The 16,370-nt window shown below is 45.6% G+C and overlaps 2 protein-coding genes across 4 annotated transcripts in view; one reads left to right on the top strand and one right to left on the bottom strand.

Annotated features, from left to right (window-relative positions):
- TTC21A (tetratricopeptide repeat domain 21A) overlaps positions 1-546 on the bottom strand; it is a 1,029,691-nt gene extending 1,029,145 nt beyond the window's left edge. For both annotated transcript variants that reach the window (XM_069647746.1, XM_069647747.1), the window contains exon 1: positions 356-546. In XM_069647746.1, the coding sequence (XP_069503847.1) occupies positions 356-382 (27 nt within the window). In that variant the 5' untranslated portion in view covers positions 383-546. The remainder of the gene's footprint in view (positions 1-355) is intronic.
- A 575-nt stretch (positions 547-1,121) lies between these two features.
- The window catches only part of GORASP1 (golgi reassembly stacking protein 1), a 234,819-nt gene continuing 219,570 nt past the window's right edge, over positions 1,122-16,370 (top strand). Inside the window, exon 1 of one of the 2 annotated variants that reach the window (XM_069647745.1) lies at positions 1,122-1,335. In XM_069647745.1, coding sequence (XP_069503846.1) covers positions 1,270-1,335 — 66 coding nt within the window. In that variant the 5' untranslated portion in view covers positions 1,122-1,269. The remainder of the gene's footprint in view (positions 1,336-16,370) is intronic. The other variant, XM_069647744.1, reaches the window with a different exon arrangement.

Below are 16,370 nucleotides of genomic sequence, written 5' to 3'. Positions count from 1 at the left end.
GTTGTGCAATCGAGGCATGCTCGCCTCGAACCACCCCATAAAGTGACTTGAATTTTGCTCATGATCTTCATGGCTCGAAGAATACTCCAGCAGAGATGGGAGTGGAGACGAAGAGTATAATAGGAAATAAAAGCGTAGATTTGATGTTGAACGGGCGAAGGTGGGGTGCGGATTCTAAGGCGATGGTGTTGTTCAATAACAAATCCGCTTTTTAGAGGTGTATGTGGTTGGGCGTGCAGGGGGGGGGGAGTACTGGTTAGTAGTGGTACAATTGTTAGTGTTGTAGTGGTAGGCGTGATTGGTAGGCATATGGTCTGCTGTGCAGTTGCTGTCAGTGCGGGGATGAGGCACTCACCATAATGAATGAGTCTGTGCCCGCCATGGTTGCCTCCCGCCGGTGATTCGCTTTACTCTAGTGTAGGATCCTGCACTGACAGCTTGTTGCTCGCGCGTCCTTAGCTACCGCTAGTCTGTGCTGTTGCTAAGAGACTACATCGGCCGGAAGCCGTAGGCAGAATAACCGATGTCAGATTGACCTGATCTTGAAGCAATTGTTTATTCCGCCGAAGTCACAAGAAAGCTGCAGAATGAAAAAAAAAAATAACATGGACTTGGCAGCAGCCCAAAACCTAGCCCCAACAACATGCAAAAGAGAGAAGGAAGGGTTCCTAGTAAAAATGCATAAATATAAAGAGAGATGGCAATAGAAGCCCTCAATGGTAGATCAAAACAAAAAACGAAGAGGTAGCTTCCTGAAAATTAGCACATACATAAGAAACACGGAGGCAGTAGCCACCGATTTGAACCGAATTAATGTGCGTTCACACAGGTCGTATTAACTTTTGGTCACTTCTGTATCCTTTTTTTCGCCTATATGTAAGGCCCCAAGCATTCTTCTTTTTAGAGCTGTATATGTTTATGTGTTTTCTTCTTAAATGTAAGCTTATTTGGACTCTTTGTAACCGAAAACATTTAAACCCGCTTTGTTTCTAATCCCTGGGTCCATTCCAAGATGGTTGCTCGCTGTACTATTTCCGAAAAAGCAACGCAACTCAGTCCCTTTTCTGTGCCAATGGTCAGCAGCTCCCATACGTCAGGCATCCACGTTGCAGCAGGTGATGCTCATTGACAGCTCGGGCGTCGGCTGCAGTTGCCTGGCTGTGCAAGTGTTAAAGCTGCGCTTCCTGGTGCCCGTGCCGGCTACATCTGTGCACACGCCTCTTCTAGCCCCTCGTTTGTGCGAGGGCTTGTAGACCAGACTTCACCGTCATGGGCATCTCTTTGAGTCGCACCGAGGAGCCCATGGGGGGCACGGAGGGCTTTCATGTGCACGGGGTGAGGAACCTCCCTTTTTGTGGCACCGACCTACCCCTTGCTCTTCATCGTTAGGTCACATCACATCCTTCACCCCTCTTCTTGTTTTTTTAATCGGTGCTTCCTTTTCCCCTTTTCGTTCCACTTCTCTTACATTTTCGTATCCCTTTGTTTGCTCCGTTTACTCGCCCATAATGTTTACCCCTTTTCGCCTCTATCGATGGTCCTTTTTTTTCCCGTCCATATCCCTTCGGCCCCTTGTTTGTTGGCCTCGCTGTCACACCTTGATCCCGAACCCCTTCGCTGGACCTCATTTCTCATGCCCATTCTTGCCTATTTTCGTAGCACTCTTTTTGCTCACTGCTCTTATTGGGGACCCTTGTTTCCCTACTAAACTATGATTTAGTTTCGGGTGGCTATGGGAGAATTGGCTGCTGCATCCTAAAGTGAAGATGTGGGGCATGGTTTAACCTTTAGTCTTTATCTTCATAGGCTCTTGTTGCACTGCAGGATTCTCTACAAAAACATAGATTGACCTCTGGCAATTAGCCAAATGGCATAGGTATCTGATCAAACTATCCATTCGAACGAAACAATATGCTATTTGCTTCACATTTCAAATCCTCATTTTCCCTAAACACACACATCACACATATATCATATTGTTATTAGTGTTATAATGGAACTGGGTGGGGTGCTAAGTAAAAGCATTTGCATAGTACATGACGTCAGTTCATGCATCCGAGGACAAGCTTGAGTGTTTCTTTTTTGTTCCTGCTTAACTTTAAGTGATTTTATTTATAAAGATCCGTAACTGAACAAAACCAAAGTTCCATACTTTGGAAAAGTCCACACCTGTGCCTTGAACTCAAACTTTGTAATCGCCAGTAATCGTTTGGCTGCTGTCACTACAATTTAACAAAATGTATTTAAGTAAAACTAGGGTAAAAGCAGTGGCTTAAGTGTGATGCGAAATCGGGGAGTGGGGGGGCATTCGATAGAGGATGCTTCTAGCTACATCAAGTAATCAGCCTCTTGGCACCCTTTTCTCCTGCTTTGGTGGCAAATATCCATTTTGCTGATGTCCTCATGTCACGTATAGCTCTTTTGGACACAAGTCTTGCTGAAATCACAGCCCTACTTGGCCCATTGGTCCCTGCGGAAGCGAATGGGCATTCTTTATTGGAAGATTGGATTGCACACTTAGAATTGTGGAGAAATTACTGGGTTTCTTTCCTCCTGGTGTGGGGACTCCCTTACCTCCCCCACCCCCCTGGCCCTGGTCTCGGGGGTGGGGGGGTAAGTGAGTCCCCACACCAGGCCGCCAACCCCCAAGCATAGTCTAACACTATTGACCATAATGCAAGGCACCCTGTGGAAAATGGGATGTTGGTTATGTCCCCTGTCTGTAAGTGGGTCATTTGTACTCGGGACAGAGGTTTCCTGCAGTTTTATGCCTGCAGCAAGCAATTCTGCTAGAGGTATAGCAGATCATTTCGATCACATTACTTTTAATTATGTTATGCTTCCGGGGCACACTCTGCTTGTGGTGTTTCTGCTATTGAGCCTGCTGGAAGCTTAGTGAATTTGTATGACCCTACCATTTCTGAAAGCTCTTCACAGGCTGTGACAAATGGCACCGGCAAAATCTCAACCATCTACAGTAAAGCGGGGCTCTGCAAACCCCAAGAGCTATTTTGAGTCGAGGAAACAACCTATTGGCTCTAAACAGAGGGCCCAGGCAAAGACCTCAACATCCAGGGCCCCAATGACCCACCTGGAGAAGAGTTCTTGACCCTTCAAAGCCAGCTGAAACTCTTCTTGAAGACTGAAGACAGCTGAATCTGTACTTTCAAGGGGAAAATCCATGGCAATAAAAATTCATATGCGCACTCTACTTGGCGCAATGCATGGAATTCTAGGTGTAACTGATATCTTGAAGTTTTCTCCTGTGTGCGTATTCGGTCAGATTGTATGCTCTTTGGGGTTTGCGGCATGCAGCAATCCATATCTAAGGCTGCGCTTGATATAATGCGGGGAGGCGCTGTTGTATAGAAGTGTTTTTAGATATTGGGGACAGAGTGCCAACAACAAGATGCATGATTCGATGCCTTGGTTTGTACCATCAGAATCTTTGGGGTCGCTTGGCACCTATTGGGTGCCCATCCCCCAAATTTTCTAGACCTTGCCCTGGCTCTCCTTGAAGCATGTCTGCAACACTGTGACAACACTGAGCTTGTCTAGGCAGGCTTGTGACCCCATTTTCAGTTGTGTAGTCATGTACCCCTGATCCAGCGGTAACTCTCTGGGTCCAGGCTGATTCTGTTTTTAGAATTATATCATGGAATATTGCAGGATTGAGACACTGTTAAATGAAGATTAGCTGACCTTTATTAGACAATTTGTCATCTACCTCCAGGAAACTTGGTTTTTGGAGGATCCTATATTGGCTGGTTGCATGTTTCTCAATTATGACTAAAAGTGTCAAGGGTCACTGGAGGGGTGCTTGACATGTTTCTGCATATCATCACCTTTTAATATTGAGGCTCACAGTAGATTATAATAATATAATGGTCCTCATGCTAAATTGGTAGGGGTTTGACTTAAGATTTATTTACTACACAAAATAGCTCTGCTACCAACCGAGAGCTGTTGGAATCACTTGACCAGTTAATAACTTTGGATGTAGAGGAGCACGCTGTTATATTGGGCGACTTCAATGCTAAACTAGGTATATTTCCAGACGCAGGTGAGGAGAGCAGTCTTTTGGAAGAAGCATGTGGGATTCCGAGAAGCTTAACCTCAATCCTAAATCTGCCAAACCTGGACAGGCATTGCGATCTATCCTGAGGTTCAATGCCTTAATTGAACGCAATGTTTGATTTCCTGACTATCCTACCCTTATTTGCATATGAAAAGCTCATAGAAATCATCCATCATAGGTGCAATTTTACAAACTCAAACGCCTACACGTTAATTGACATGGATGTGCCATGGTACGACAGCGTGCAGGATGATAAAGATGCTAATCTTCAAACTAACATCCCGCTAGGATCAATCTGTGACCTAAAAAAGGCCTATAAGAAACTGTTAGAACAAAATTGAACATGTTGTAAAACCGTGGGACTTACCCGAGTCTGCTGTACAATTCAACAATAGTACAGTTTTTTGAAGTTGGTAGCTAGAGGCTGCGCGGCCCAGGGTGAAAATAGGGTCTAGCAATTATCAGATGTTCGGGTCCAAGTTATTTTTTTATTCATAAATTGTAATTTAATCAACTTTCATTCCTTCACACTGGGCTGCCTAGTGGTGCCGCCTAAGCTTATCTGAATGCATTGTGATTATTGGATTTCATCAACATATTCCTCAAAGAAAGATTACAATGCTACACAAGTTGTGCTATATTGCATGCACACGGCTGTTGAACTACAGAGTACAGAATTATTGGATCAATTGAAAGGGTCTGAATATAGCTGTGGACAACAGCTGTGGCAGACAGCAATAAATCCATTAGGACTCGTGTCTGCCTCATATCAGTGTGCTCAGCTCAGTGGAAGCTGGTCGGGATCGTGCTACTTTTGTGGGCATCTACCACCCTGCTGTGGCCCTGCTCAAGGTTAATGAGTTGCTGATGGCCCAAGAACAGCAGCCTGAAAACACCAACTCTCAAGCAGTTAACCCTGTAATGTGTGTTGAAAGGCATGCACACAGACCAACGTCATGCAGGGACATCATTTCACCGAAATGCCAGGGGTAAGAGAAGTAACATCACATGACCCTTTATCTCTGACATCACAAGAAGTGATGTCATTTGACCCCACTCTGAAGTGACCTCACAGGAAGTATGTGGACTATGAGAGATTTGTTATGCTGTCGGCCAAACAGAAGGATGATGAGACACTGGACACCTTCTATGGTCGTTTGCGCCGCCTCTCCCTAGGATGTGCGTGGACGGACGCAGAAGACATGATGCGCACGATGTTAATCCAGGCATGCTCCTCCGGCAAACTCAGGAGGCAGCTCCTCAGAGAGCCAGGCATCACTCTGCCCCGCATACTGGAGCTCGGCCGTTGCCATGAGGTAGCAGAGGCTCGGGCCAATAAGATGGAGGCAGGATCCCGGTCAGTGAGATCGGAGGAGGTGTGCGTTGTGTGGCGAGGTGGCAGAGGCATGAGACGTCCTGGTGGAGGACCCCGTGACAGGGCAGGCAGAGCCGCGGAGTCGTGCCAGAAATGCGGGTACGACCTTCCTCACCCGACAGAATGTCCAGCGATGGGAAAGACCTGTGGCAGATGCGGACTGGCCGATCACTTTTCAAGGGTATGCCGTGCAGCCCTGCCTGTGATGGTGCCGAGAGGCCAGCCACGGACGTGGATTCCACGCCAGAACCCCCCGCCGAATGTGGCACAGGTGGATCCCCAGGTGGAGGGTGCCGAGGAGGAGGACGAGGAGAACATCTTTTTCGTCTCGAGCGTGGAAATTCTGAAAAGGAAGAGCCGGAGATAGCCCAGAGGAAGTGGCATCACGTAGCTTTGTCCCGAAGTACACTTATAAAAATATGGTTACAATATCACTGATACATTTCATACAAGAATTGATCACATTATCTATCGTCAATCAGTGTGTATAGGCCCATATTACCAAATTACTGTGAATGCAAGCAGACGTCCAAGGCCAAATGATTAGCTTAAGCACTTTAAATGGAACAAATATTCATCCAACCTGTGCTGGTACTCTTTTATATTCCTCGGAAGGATGAAAGGCTGAGTTGGGGTGTAAAAGAAAATACTAAATCATTGACTCGCCCCTTGAAGTGTGCATGAAATCTTTAATGAGTCTAGCAGTTATTGTATAAAATTCCAGAGAGACAAGTTATTTGTTATTCCTATTCTTTCTTATTTAGGGCCACTTAAGAGGCCTGAACAAAAAAGCCAGCCAAAGAGCCACATGGCGCTGGCCACAGCAAAGGAGCTTACATTTAAACCCCGGCCCATTTTTTATTTTTGTGGGTAGCAAGGGAGGTCTCGGGGTTCGCAGATTCGACCCCTCAATGATGTCCCTCACGTCATGTGCGACGGGGGATTTTCATATCTATGGACAGTCATGGCCATTGCTCGTGTGGCCCTGTTTTCATTCTTTGAGCTTCCAAATGTGTTGGAGAAAAAAAAATCTTTCTCATCTCACTGTGCTCAGCTCCCAACATGTTCAAGCAGCACCGTGAATTCAGTGCACTTTGAACTCACGGGCTGCTTATAGGAGATGCAGCAGGAGCTAAGGCTTCCCAATCTGAACATGCACAGCGGGGAAAATATGCATGGGCTGATTGAGTGACAGGGAGTCCCAGCAGTTCCCCCAGCTAGGGACCAGTTTATGGAGACTGCCAGAACTCTGCCCTGGCTAGCTCCACCCCACTTAAAGCGCTAGGCAAAAAAGCAAAGCCGAGGAGTGCAGTAAGATGTCACTCATGGCTTGATCTTCCAGTCCTACTTTTTTTTTTTTTTTTTTTTGGTCTTTTGCATGGTGAAAACTGAAGCCAAACACTTGTGTGCTGTTGCTGCCTAACATGAACTCCGAACGTCCAAAATTCCTCTGCTTCCATGGTGTGCATACATCCAAATTTGGCCATGTGGTAACTCAACCACTTCAAAAATCATTTTTACCTCCCACCCTAATAACACAAGTTACACATTGGAAGGTACATTGCCTGAATGCACGTGTTGGCAATACATCTCCTTAACTTCCACGCTCACCCACCACAGGTGCACAAACACAACCCTCCAATCTCCTTAAAACACCGTTCTCAGACACTACAGACAACCACATAAATTACATTAGAAACTGTGAGTGCACACTAACCACTGGTCTAAACAGTTTGCCAAATATCTAAAACTTGCACTACAGAGAAGGCACACTTCATAACTGCACAACACCATTGTGACAAAACATTGCCCTGCTTCCCCTGCTACTAGGTTCATCCCCTAGTACAGTGGTATGCAACCTGTGGCTCTCCTGATGTTCTGGACTTTTTCCATGACCTTACCATTGACAATGCTGGCTAGGTATGATGGGACATGTAGTCCAAAACATCTGGAGAGCCAAAGGTTGCAGACACCTGCCCTAGTGCATGCCTTGCTGATGCTGAAGCTCCAAGAAACCATGACTAGGGTAGAATGCATGCTATGCAAGATTCCATAACAAGTGGGCTTCTCCTGTAGCAGGTTCCATGTGTTAAAATCGCAGCATAAATTGCTGTTTACACGTTTTGCGGCAAAAAGGCTGTGGTTTTTCTGCCGCAATCCATGTAATGGATGTGGGGGACACCCTCGCAAACCCCAGACCCATTATACCATTTAAGGGGAGCAGGGTACACCCCACTACCCCTAAAATGGTATAATGGGGTACACTGTTACCAGGTCGAACCACAGCTTTTTATTTATTTTTTTGTACAGACTTTTTTGCCACGATTGTATTACTGCATTCCCTGTAGCAGTACTCTGGATAGGCCAAGCAACTAAGTGACTGATAGCAACAGGGGCGCTGGCCATTGTTTGCTTTGCCACAGTCCTTAATCTGTGTTCAAAACTCTTGCTCACTGACTGTGGTGAACCTATGCATATGCCTGCCCATTCAAGTGATATAGGACTAAGGGGAGGGCAATTGCACCAATTACACTCCTAGGTGACGGGCTATCAACAGACGAGCACGAGGACTTGCACTTTGCCCTTGTTAAATCTGGTATATTGTAAGGATGCACTCTTTACATTTTTTTTTTTTAAAAGGTGAAATTAAGCACTTACGGTTCCAGTGTTTTAAGTCACAGGGACATCGCGTGTCCCAGGATTACTCACTTGTTGCAACATTGAAGTGGGGATTTTACCCCACTCTGTGCTTGATGACCTACATTCCAAGTGCTATTCCAAGCTCCACTTAGTACAAATATTTAAAGTTATTGGGGCCTACAGTAACGCTGTCTTTTGTGTATACATGCAAAATACACAATTTGCATCGTAAAGCGACTTGGCTATATAAATCCTTGCATAAACCCGTTACGAGCCTGAAATGAACGAACACGTTCATCCAGCTTGTTACTTTTAACTGTTTGACAATTGACATAAAAGCAAATACATTTTTTAACCCGTCCAGCTAGTAGACCTGGATCTACATTTACCGTTAAAGTGAGCTTTGTGTTAGTCTTGTAAGCTGATAGAGGCAGATAACTGGAGCGTTATCGGTTCCTTCATTTGGAAATGTCCCATTAGTGCCAATTGACTAGACCTGCCCGCATAAAACGTAGCTGCTGACCAAGGAAACGTTTAAAAAGTAGTTGAGGTAATTTAGGTGCTCGCCGCAGTGGGTAATGGGCATTGCTTGACTGTGAATAAACCAATTTCAAGCACACTTTTGGGCGAATACGTAAACAGCCACTCGCTGCACTGTTGTCTGTGGCATGCTAATGCCACACTTAGCTTGGGAAGGGAGAAAGTAAATGCGCCCAGAAAACCTTTCTGGAACCTATAAACTAAAAGTATGCACTTTAAAACTAAATAAAACGAATGGCATGGCTTACCAGTGATATTTTCTCCTCTGGTAATAGCCCTTCAACTCTTTTGTTCCTGTACCAGGGATTGTAGTAATCTGTGTTTGAAATTTGGAGCAAAGCGCAGGCAGTTGCTACTAAAAACCAGGTTACTTAAATTTTGTATAGTGAAATTTGTATTGCACATGCGTGTTATGCAAACTTAAAATAAAATGTGTGACACACGCATATGCAGCACACAGCGTGCTAGACCAAAGTGGACATAGAAAAAAAAAAACGAATGTGGTACCTTCCTGTTAACTGGCATCTACACTGCAACCGCACCTATTCCTATAACCATGGCAACCTACACAAAAAGCTCGTTTCCACTTTTAAAGTAATTTTATTAGGTTCTTTGAGACATTGACACCTACTCTGCAGTGGCCTATGACTGAGTAACTGTCGAACTATAGTCAAAATTGATCACGCGTATGGGGCATTCTGCAAGGCCTTTTTTAAATGGTAGTGGCTCTATATACCAACGATAATGTAAAGGTCAGGACAAAGCCTAAGTGGGAAGTCTCAAACTTGATGCAACCACAGGGAAGAAGGGTCGTGTCTCTGCCCTTGCGTTTCAATGTATCCACTGCAGATGGTTTTGATGGGTAGGGAATACTTAAAAATTACTGGAAAAAAACGAATGGGATATTTATTCGAATTTTGGCTGAACAAACATTACGAACAGCCAAACATTTGGAATAAAAATCCTTCTGTTCAATTATAGTGAACAAGGGGAGCGGTGGTTGTGGGGGTGTCCCCGCAACCTAATCAAGTAAAAATAAAAAAAAAAGACCCTGCATACCAGTTCCCATGCACCTAAGTAAAGGGAACCGGCATCGCAGAGGAATGGAGCAGTCTGCTGCACACAGTGAAGTGTGCCACCAAAAGGTGAGTGGGTGGGGAGGCGCAGGTTGCCAGGAATGTTCGTGGGAGGGAAGTGTTTAATGACCTTTTTTTTTTTTTTTTCCCCTCGGACATTCCTCAATGTAATGTACACAAGAGAAAGAGAAATGGCTGCAGTATTTACTAAAATTCCTCGATTGGACATCTGAAGTAGAGATGCGAGGCCACTGGTGCACTGGAGAAGGAATCCACCATGAACCAAGCATTAAAACATTTACAAATGAGAAATTGTTGGAGGAATTTTGGAAAACTGGGGTGATAACAATTTGTGAGGCTTTATGTATATGGCTTGAAACTGAAACGGAATTAAAGTAATTAATACGATTTGGTAAGCTACTGATGTGCATTTTGACCTACTGGTGTTCTATTAAGAAGTTTGGACATAGCGTACAACTTTGTGTAAACCTTTGTGTAAACCTAGATGCTCTGAAACGGGGGTAAAAATGTCAAGTTGCAACCTACGAGCCAGTGTGGCAAACCAGAATGACACTCATGGTTTGGATAGCCATTTTGGTTTTATTTAAATAAACCTAACTGCCACTATTGCTGTGCAGGATATGTCCTGCCTTCAAAAATAAAAACGAAGGATGCCTGCCGTAATCCACTTTCTGATACTGTGAACGGCTGTCCCAGCCTTCATAGACTGTTCGTATTTCTTTCACTGTGAACTTGGGTCGCATGCCCATTCCACTCAGACTTTCAGGCTCAGTGACTAATCCAGCCGTGATATGCAATATTCGCATCTCACTCCATACTACCTGTGTCTTGTTCCTGGTTTCTTGTACCATGAACGTCTTTGACCCCACAAGTTTCAGCCATCACTGGTGTCTCACGGTGGGAGTGTTCGCTTCCCTTGTACTCTTCTTGCTATCACCAGCACTTGCCGCGTGGAGCTCGGGGAATTCGGGCTCCTTGCAGTTTTCTTTAGTTTTACCGTCGGGTCGTGCTCCCTCTCACTGAGCTGCATTCAAGAGCTGCCTGGAGCCGACACGCCAAGAGCGTGCTGAAGGCGTGCAAAATGCAAGTGCGTCTTAGCGCAGGTTGGACCGTGGTCCCCCTCGCTATGTCAACACCAGGAAGGACACGCCAGTATGGTAGACACCACGCAAGAGCAGGTAATCATAAAATACACTCGTAAACAAACTGTTGGATCTGGCACCACCTGGTTCTTGCTTGCCAATACGAGTTTAGAGACCCCCTGGGGGGTCTGGAATATCCATATATCCCGTCTGTGAAAGTCAGGGAGGCACTGTGGAGAAAGGGTCTATTTTTATTCTCCGCCTCCCCTTTGCAAGAGGGACCTCAAGGGATTGCTGTTAGGTCAGCGGCGACGCACCGCTATGATATTCATAATATACTTGAGGAGCTGTCCCATGATATCCTCTGCATGACCGAGACCTGGTTTTGAGCCAGCTCTGACCCAGATGTCTGCTTGATGCTTATGCAGTGCTGCGTTGGGATAGGCCCCACCCTGGTCGGGGTGGTGGCCATGTGGTAATATACCATACCTCTCTTAAATGTTGGGTTATTCCTGTAGACCATTCACTTTGCTGTGAGCTTCTTTTGGCTAGGGTGCAGGTAATTCCTAATGTGTCAATTCATTTTTTGGTGATTTACAGAGAACCCTCACATAGCTGGGCCAATTTTGACTCTGAGCTCGGGTAGCCAGTGGCTGATTTAGCACTAAATAACTCGAATTTGGTCCTGTTGGGGGATTTTAACCTCCACCCCAATGACCCTTCCGATGTTTATGCTAAAAATGTGATTGCTGGTTTAGCTGGTCTTTTAGCTCGTGTAACCATCTGCCTACTCACTGCAATGGGAATACTCTTGATCTCATTTTTGCTAAGGCAAATCTTATCACTACTTTCACCCCCCCCTTCCCATACGCTGGTATGATCATTATTTTTTGTTTTTTTGTTATGCCTTTTTGGGGCACCACACCTTATCATTCACCAAGGACCTCATTGTTTGCAGACCTTGCAGTTCTGGAGAAGGTTGGATTATTCTGTGCTGGCGGATCAACTGATTGAGATTAATAGTCTGTTAATGGCTAGTGGGCAAGACACGTGACGGACGTAGCAGATGTCGCAGCTCCAGTGGTGTCCTGATTTGGGTGTTCAAAGCCATCTGCACCGTGGTTTACCACTACCCTGCAGTCCAACAAAGAAATATGCTGTTGTCTGGAGAGGAAATGGCGGTATTGCCAAGAATCACGTAATGATTATAAACAAGCAGTACTTTGTTAGCATAGAATTTCACTTTCCACCATTTTATGATAACAGAATCACGGATGCAGCTTGCTGCTCCCAGGAGCTGTTTAAAATTGCAAAGGAGCTTTCCATCTGCTACCGAAAGATGACTAATAGCTGATTAGATCCACAAGCTCAGTGTTATATTATTAGTGTCTTCTCGGAGAAGTTTAAGGGGATTCAGCAAGCTATTGGCGCCAAGCTGCCGCACTGGCTTGCCACCCTAAGGAAAATCGGCTCCCGCTGTTGTCTTTCAGCTGGAGGCGATTGATGATGCTACAACCGCAAAGGCTCTTAATCCACTTAAATCGGCTTCGCCCTCTGACCCAATATCCTTGGACATTCTGAAAACGTTACCTTCTAAGGTGGTTTCAGCAGCTTTACAGCACACCTTCCCTTTGGTGAGATTCCTACTGAGCTGAAGCCTTCCTTGATCTCCCCTATTCTAATCAAACAAAAAAAATGCCCCAGTTCTATCGTAGTCCGGTTGAAAATGACCGCCCTATATCCCTGCTAACGGTTGTGATGAAGCTGATGGAGGCTGTGATCACGCCCTCCTTTTCCTGGCTCTTGGATGATTTTGTTCTTCTCCAGGATCGCATAGAGGTCTTGGTACTGAGTCTTCTCGTCCTCTCCGCAGCTTTTAATACTGTGGATCATGGCATTCTGGTGGGCCGCCTGGAGCAGGCGGGATGAAGGGTTCCTTACATGGTTTAATTCATTTCTGGCAGAGCGGATACAAACTCTCACTTCAGGCCGGTCAGTCTCTTCCATTAACCCACCCTATGGGGTTCCCACGGGGTCGGCCTTGTCCCCTCTTTTGTTTAATCTTTACCTACAGCCTTTATTGCAAAAGTTGGGAGTCCTTTGCTACACTTATGCTGATGACACCCAACTGGTGTTCCAGCTGGACTCCCCATCAACTGCTCCCCGCCCCCTGCTAAACTCACAAACAGCCTCTCTGCCATCGGCAGGTGGATGGCCACCAACTGGCTAAAACTTAATGGGAGACAAACGGTAGTGCTGGTAGTTGGCTCCCTGGCCAATGCCAGTCTCTGGAGCTCAGTTCTGTCCAGACTCCCTAGGCCCCTGTCCGGGGGTCAGTACATCGGTTAAAATCCTTGGTGTGAGACTTCTGCCTAATTGCTCTAGGGAGGCCCAGGTTGGAGCAGTTTGTAGTGCCAGGTTCGGCAAACTGAAGGTCTTGGAAAAAGATCCTGCCTCTGCTCCCACCCACTGTCGCAGTGTCACCTCAGCAATAATCGGTACGCTGGACTATTGTAATGGAATTTATCTGGGGCAGCCTAAAACCGATACAGCAACTACAAATACTCCAGAATGCAGCAGCCAGGCTGTCCGTTAAGTCAGGCTGACCCCTTCTGTTGCCGGTCGCTGCCGAGTAGAGTGTTAGACTTTATAGGGCCCTCTGAGGGAGGGTGAGTCGGGCTATTTGAAAAGTAAGATCGAGAGGTACCACCCTACTAGATGTGTGTGTTCAGCTGCTCTGGGGCTTCTCAGAGTGCCTTAGTATCAGAACGCGCATACAGGCGGCCGTTTTTTGATATTGGCCCCAACTTTATGGTATCGACTTCCGTTATTGTTGCGATTAATGGGAGTACCTTCCCTTTCGTAAGGTACTTGTACTTCATTTTTAATCTGCTTCTGGTTTGCATTTCTTTGGGTTCCCTAGTGCCTGCCTTTTAGCTTTAGTGCTTAGATGTCCAAGGGCCTTAGTTACGCTCTATACAATTACATTACATTGCTTTCCTCTGGTTTCGGCGTTTCTTGCTGGGTGCCTGGGCCATCACTGGCTCTAGTAGTTGCACCAACAGAAAGACTGCTTTCCGTCAGAGCTCCTTCCCTGACCGGAGCCTCCTGCACGGTGAGCGTACCCACTTTGTAGCCTCCAGCTAGTGGGTCTCTCTCTCTCATATGCTATGTCACCATTGGTTCTGTGGCTGTGCATAGCTCCACCCCTCAGGGATGTGTTTAGAGGCTCGCCTTCTCCTCCCTTCCATAGGAGTTACGTACAATGTTGTCTTCCTCCGAGGTCACTCCACATTCAGTTCTTATTGTCTGTATGTACGTCCTCTCAATCAATGGTGTCCTTCCTTTACGGCAGCCTTCAGATGATCTGCATTACCTGAAGCCCAAAGATGATTGCTAGTATTGGTAGTTCAAATCCAAGAACCAACGTTCATTCGAGTCCCATGTAGGTGTACACTGTAGTCCATTCAGGGAGGTCCTCACTGAACTGGGAGTGCTTGTTCCTAGAGGGGAGTTGCTCTCAGCGAGGTCCCACTTGGCCAGACCCCTAGGGAGGGTCTTGGGAGTGGGCTCACCTCCCTAGCCTCTCAGGGAGATGATCCCCCATCTGGGTAGAAGGAACAAATTGTCTATCATTCAACCTTAATGCCCCATTTACACAGCACGTAATTTCTTATTTGCAAGAGTCCATTACCTCTAGCTAATGGCCAGCGGCAAATGCAAGTTTGGCGGTCTGCTCCAATATTGCAACAAAAAAACGAATTGGTTAATGTGAATGGTTATTGTCCCAATATAGCATCTGACTAAATGTTGCTGCCACAAAAGCATTTTTAACCACTCTTTGGGATGTTTAGTCTCATGTACCCATCTAGCATGATTCATTCCTGGAATTCCGCTGCAAAAGGCATTCCTGGACTGCTTGCAGGTGGACTGAAAACTGATAGCAGGTGCTTCGTTCGCTTGTTAGCCTAGAGTGCAGTGGCCCCTTTAGGTCACTGGTGGCAGTGTAGACAATAGGGTTCCAGGAGTGGTGCTCAGCCAGACGAGGCTCATTGTAAAGAAGGGTGTGAGTAATCAGTTCTCACAGGAAGGATCAAGAACACATCGGACCATTCCTGTAGTTTCTAGTTGAGGGACATGCATGGCCATTTACGTGCCTTTTGTCTTTTTGAAGCGCCATTTAACATCCCTGCTGCTTCCACTTACACGTGTGGAAAGCCTAGATCTGCCCTGTTTGGAAAGTGACTGTTATGGGCTTAGTTCTAGCAGTGCCTTCATGACTTGGCACCCACGAGAGGGAGGTTTATTATTGACTGGACTCAATCTATTAGAAATAAGAATAGGTAGCTAGTCCTTCATCTCGTGACCAACTCATCCCACAGAAGAAATGGAGGGTAGGGAAGAATGAGAGTGCTAGTGAACACCCACATTTTTCCCAAGTCTATTTTGATTGCCCTCAGTGCTGCTGCAAATGTGGCTTTTACTAGTCACCAATGTCAGTTGGTTGGTACTTGTGGGGTCATACTGAAGATTAAGCCTGCTTCATGCAGGAATCACTTTCCTTATTGTGTGTGATGGAGCTGACGTGGTTATGGCTGAGGGGTATACAGCATGCAATACAAACCATGTGGAATACAATGCAGCCTTTACATTATGAACTTCGTTGCATAGTCATTAAATTTACTGATGCTTTAAGCACGGTTCCTGTCCACACAAATGGTTGCACGGAAGTATGATCGATGAGACTAATATCCTGTTTGAGTGGTTTGGTGATGAAGCTTCTGAAACTATTACTATAGCTGGTAATATAAATGGTGGTTGTTGGAATTATCTACCCAATTTAAACCATCATTTTGTGTATTCTACAAATATTAACGGATGCAATTGGTGTAGTAACTGGGAATTAATTTTGCCTTAATAGAGAAATGACCTTTAGTCAAACGCTCTCTTCAACCGGGCATAGGGGAACTTCGCTAATTGGCAAATGTGTAATCCATTTTGTTCGAGACCAAGCCTTCTAGACTGTTGGAGGGGTCATTATTGCAGGAAAAAGACCTGCCACCAAGTTATGGTCCGAGCTGTAGCTGATGGTCATAGATGGAGGGGGTTGGGGGGGGTCATTATCCCAAGCGGTAATTACTCCGCCCGAGCTCTATAAGGCTATTAGCACATATTGGTAGTAGCACTGCATGCTTTGGAGTTTAGTTGTTGAAACCAACCTTAATTTAATAATGAGTAAATGGACAAACTGCCTTAGCAAATTAAATTTACTTTTATTTTGCAGTATTAAAAAAGTTAGCTTCATGAGGTATGCTTCTTAATTGCCGCTTGGTTAGGTTTAACATGAGCATGCATTGGATGGTGTGAAAACTGTTTCTCTATAGGATAGTAAAAAGATGTTTACATATTTTTGCTTTTTTTTGGTGAGTTTAAATAGGATGTTTCAGGGGGGAAAGGTACGCGCTCAGTGGTAGTGTCTTGCTGAAAAATCTTGCCTGGAAACTGCATTGTTTCCCATCTGCTTTTGAAGACAGAATGTGCAGAATGAAAAAGGAGTC

The sequence above is a fragment of the Ambystoma mexicanum genome, chromosome 2q (genome assembly GCF_040938575.1).
Source record: "Ambystoma mexicanum isolate Mex_15411 chromosome 2q, UKY_AmexF1_1, whole genome shotgun sequence".
In the NCBI taxonomy this organism is placed as follows: Eukaryota; Metazoa; Chordata; class Amphibia; order Caudata; family Ambystomatidae; genus Ambystoma; species Ambystoma mexicanum.
This window is presented reverse-complemented; position numbering and strand designations above follow the sequence as displayed.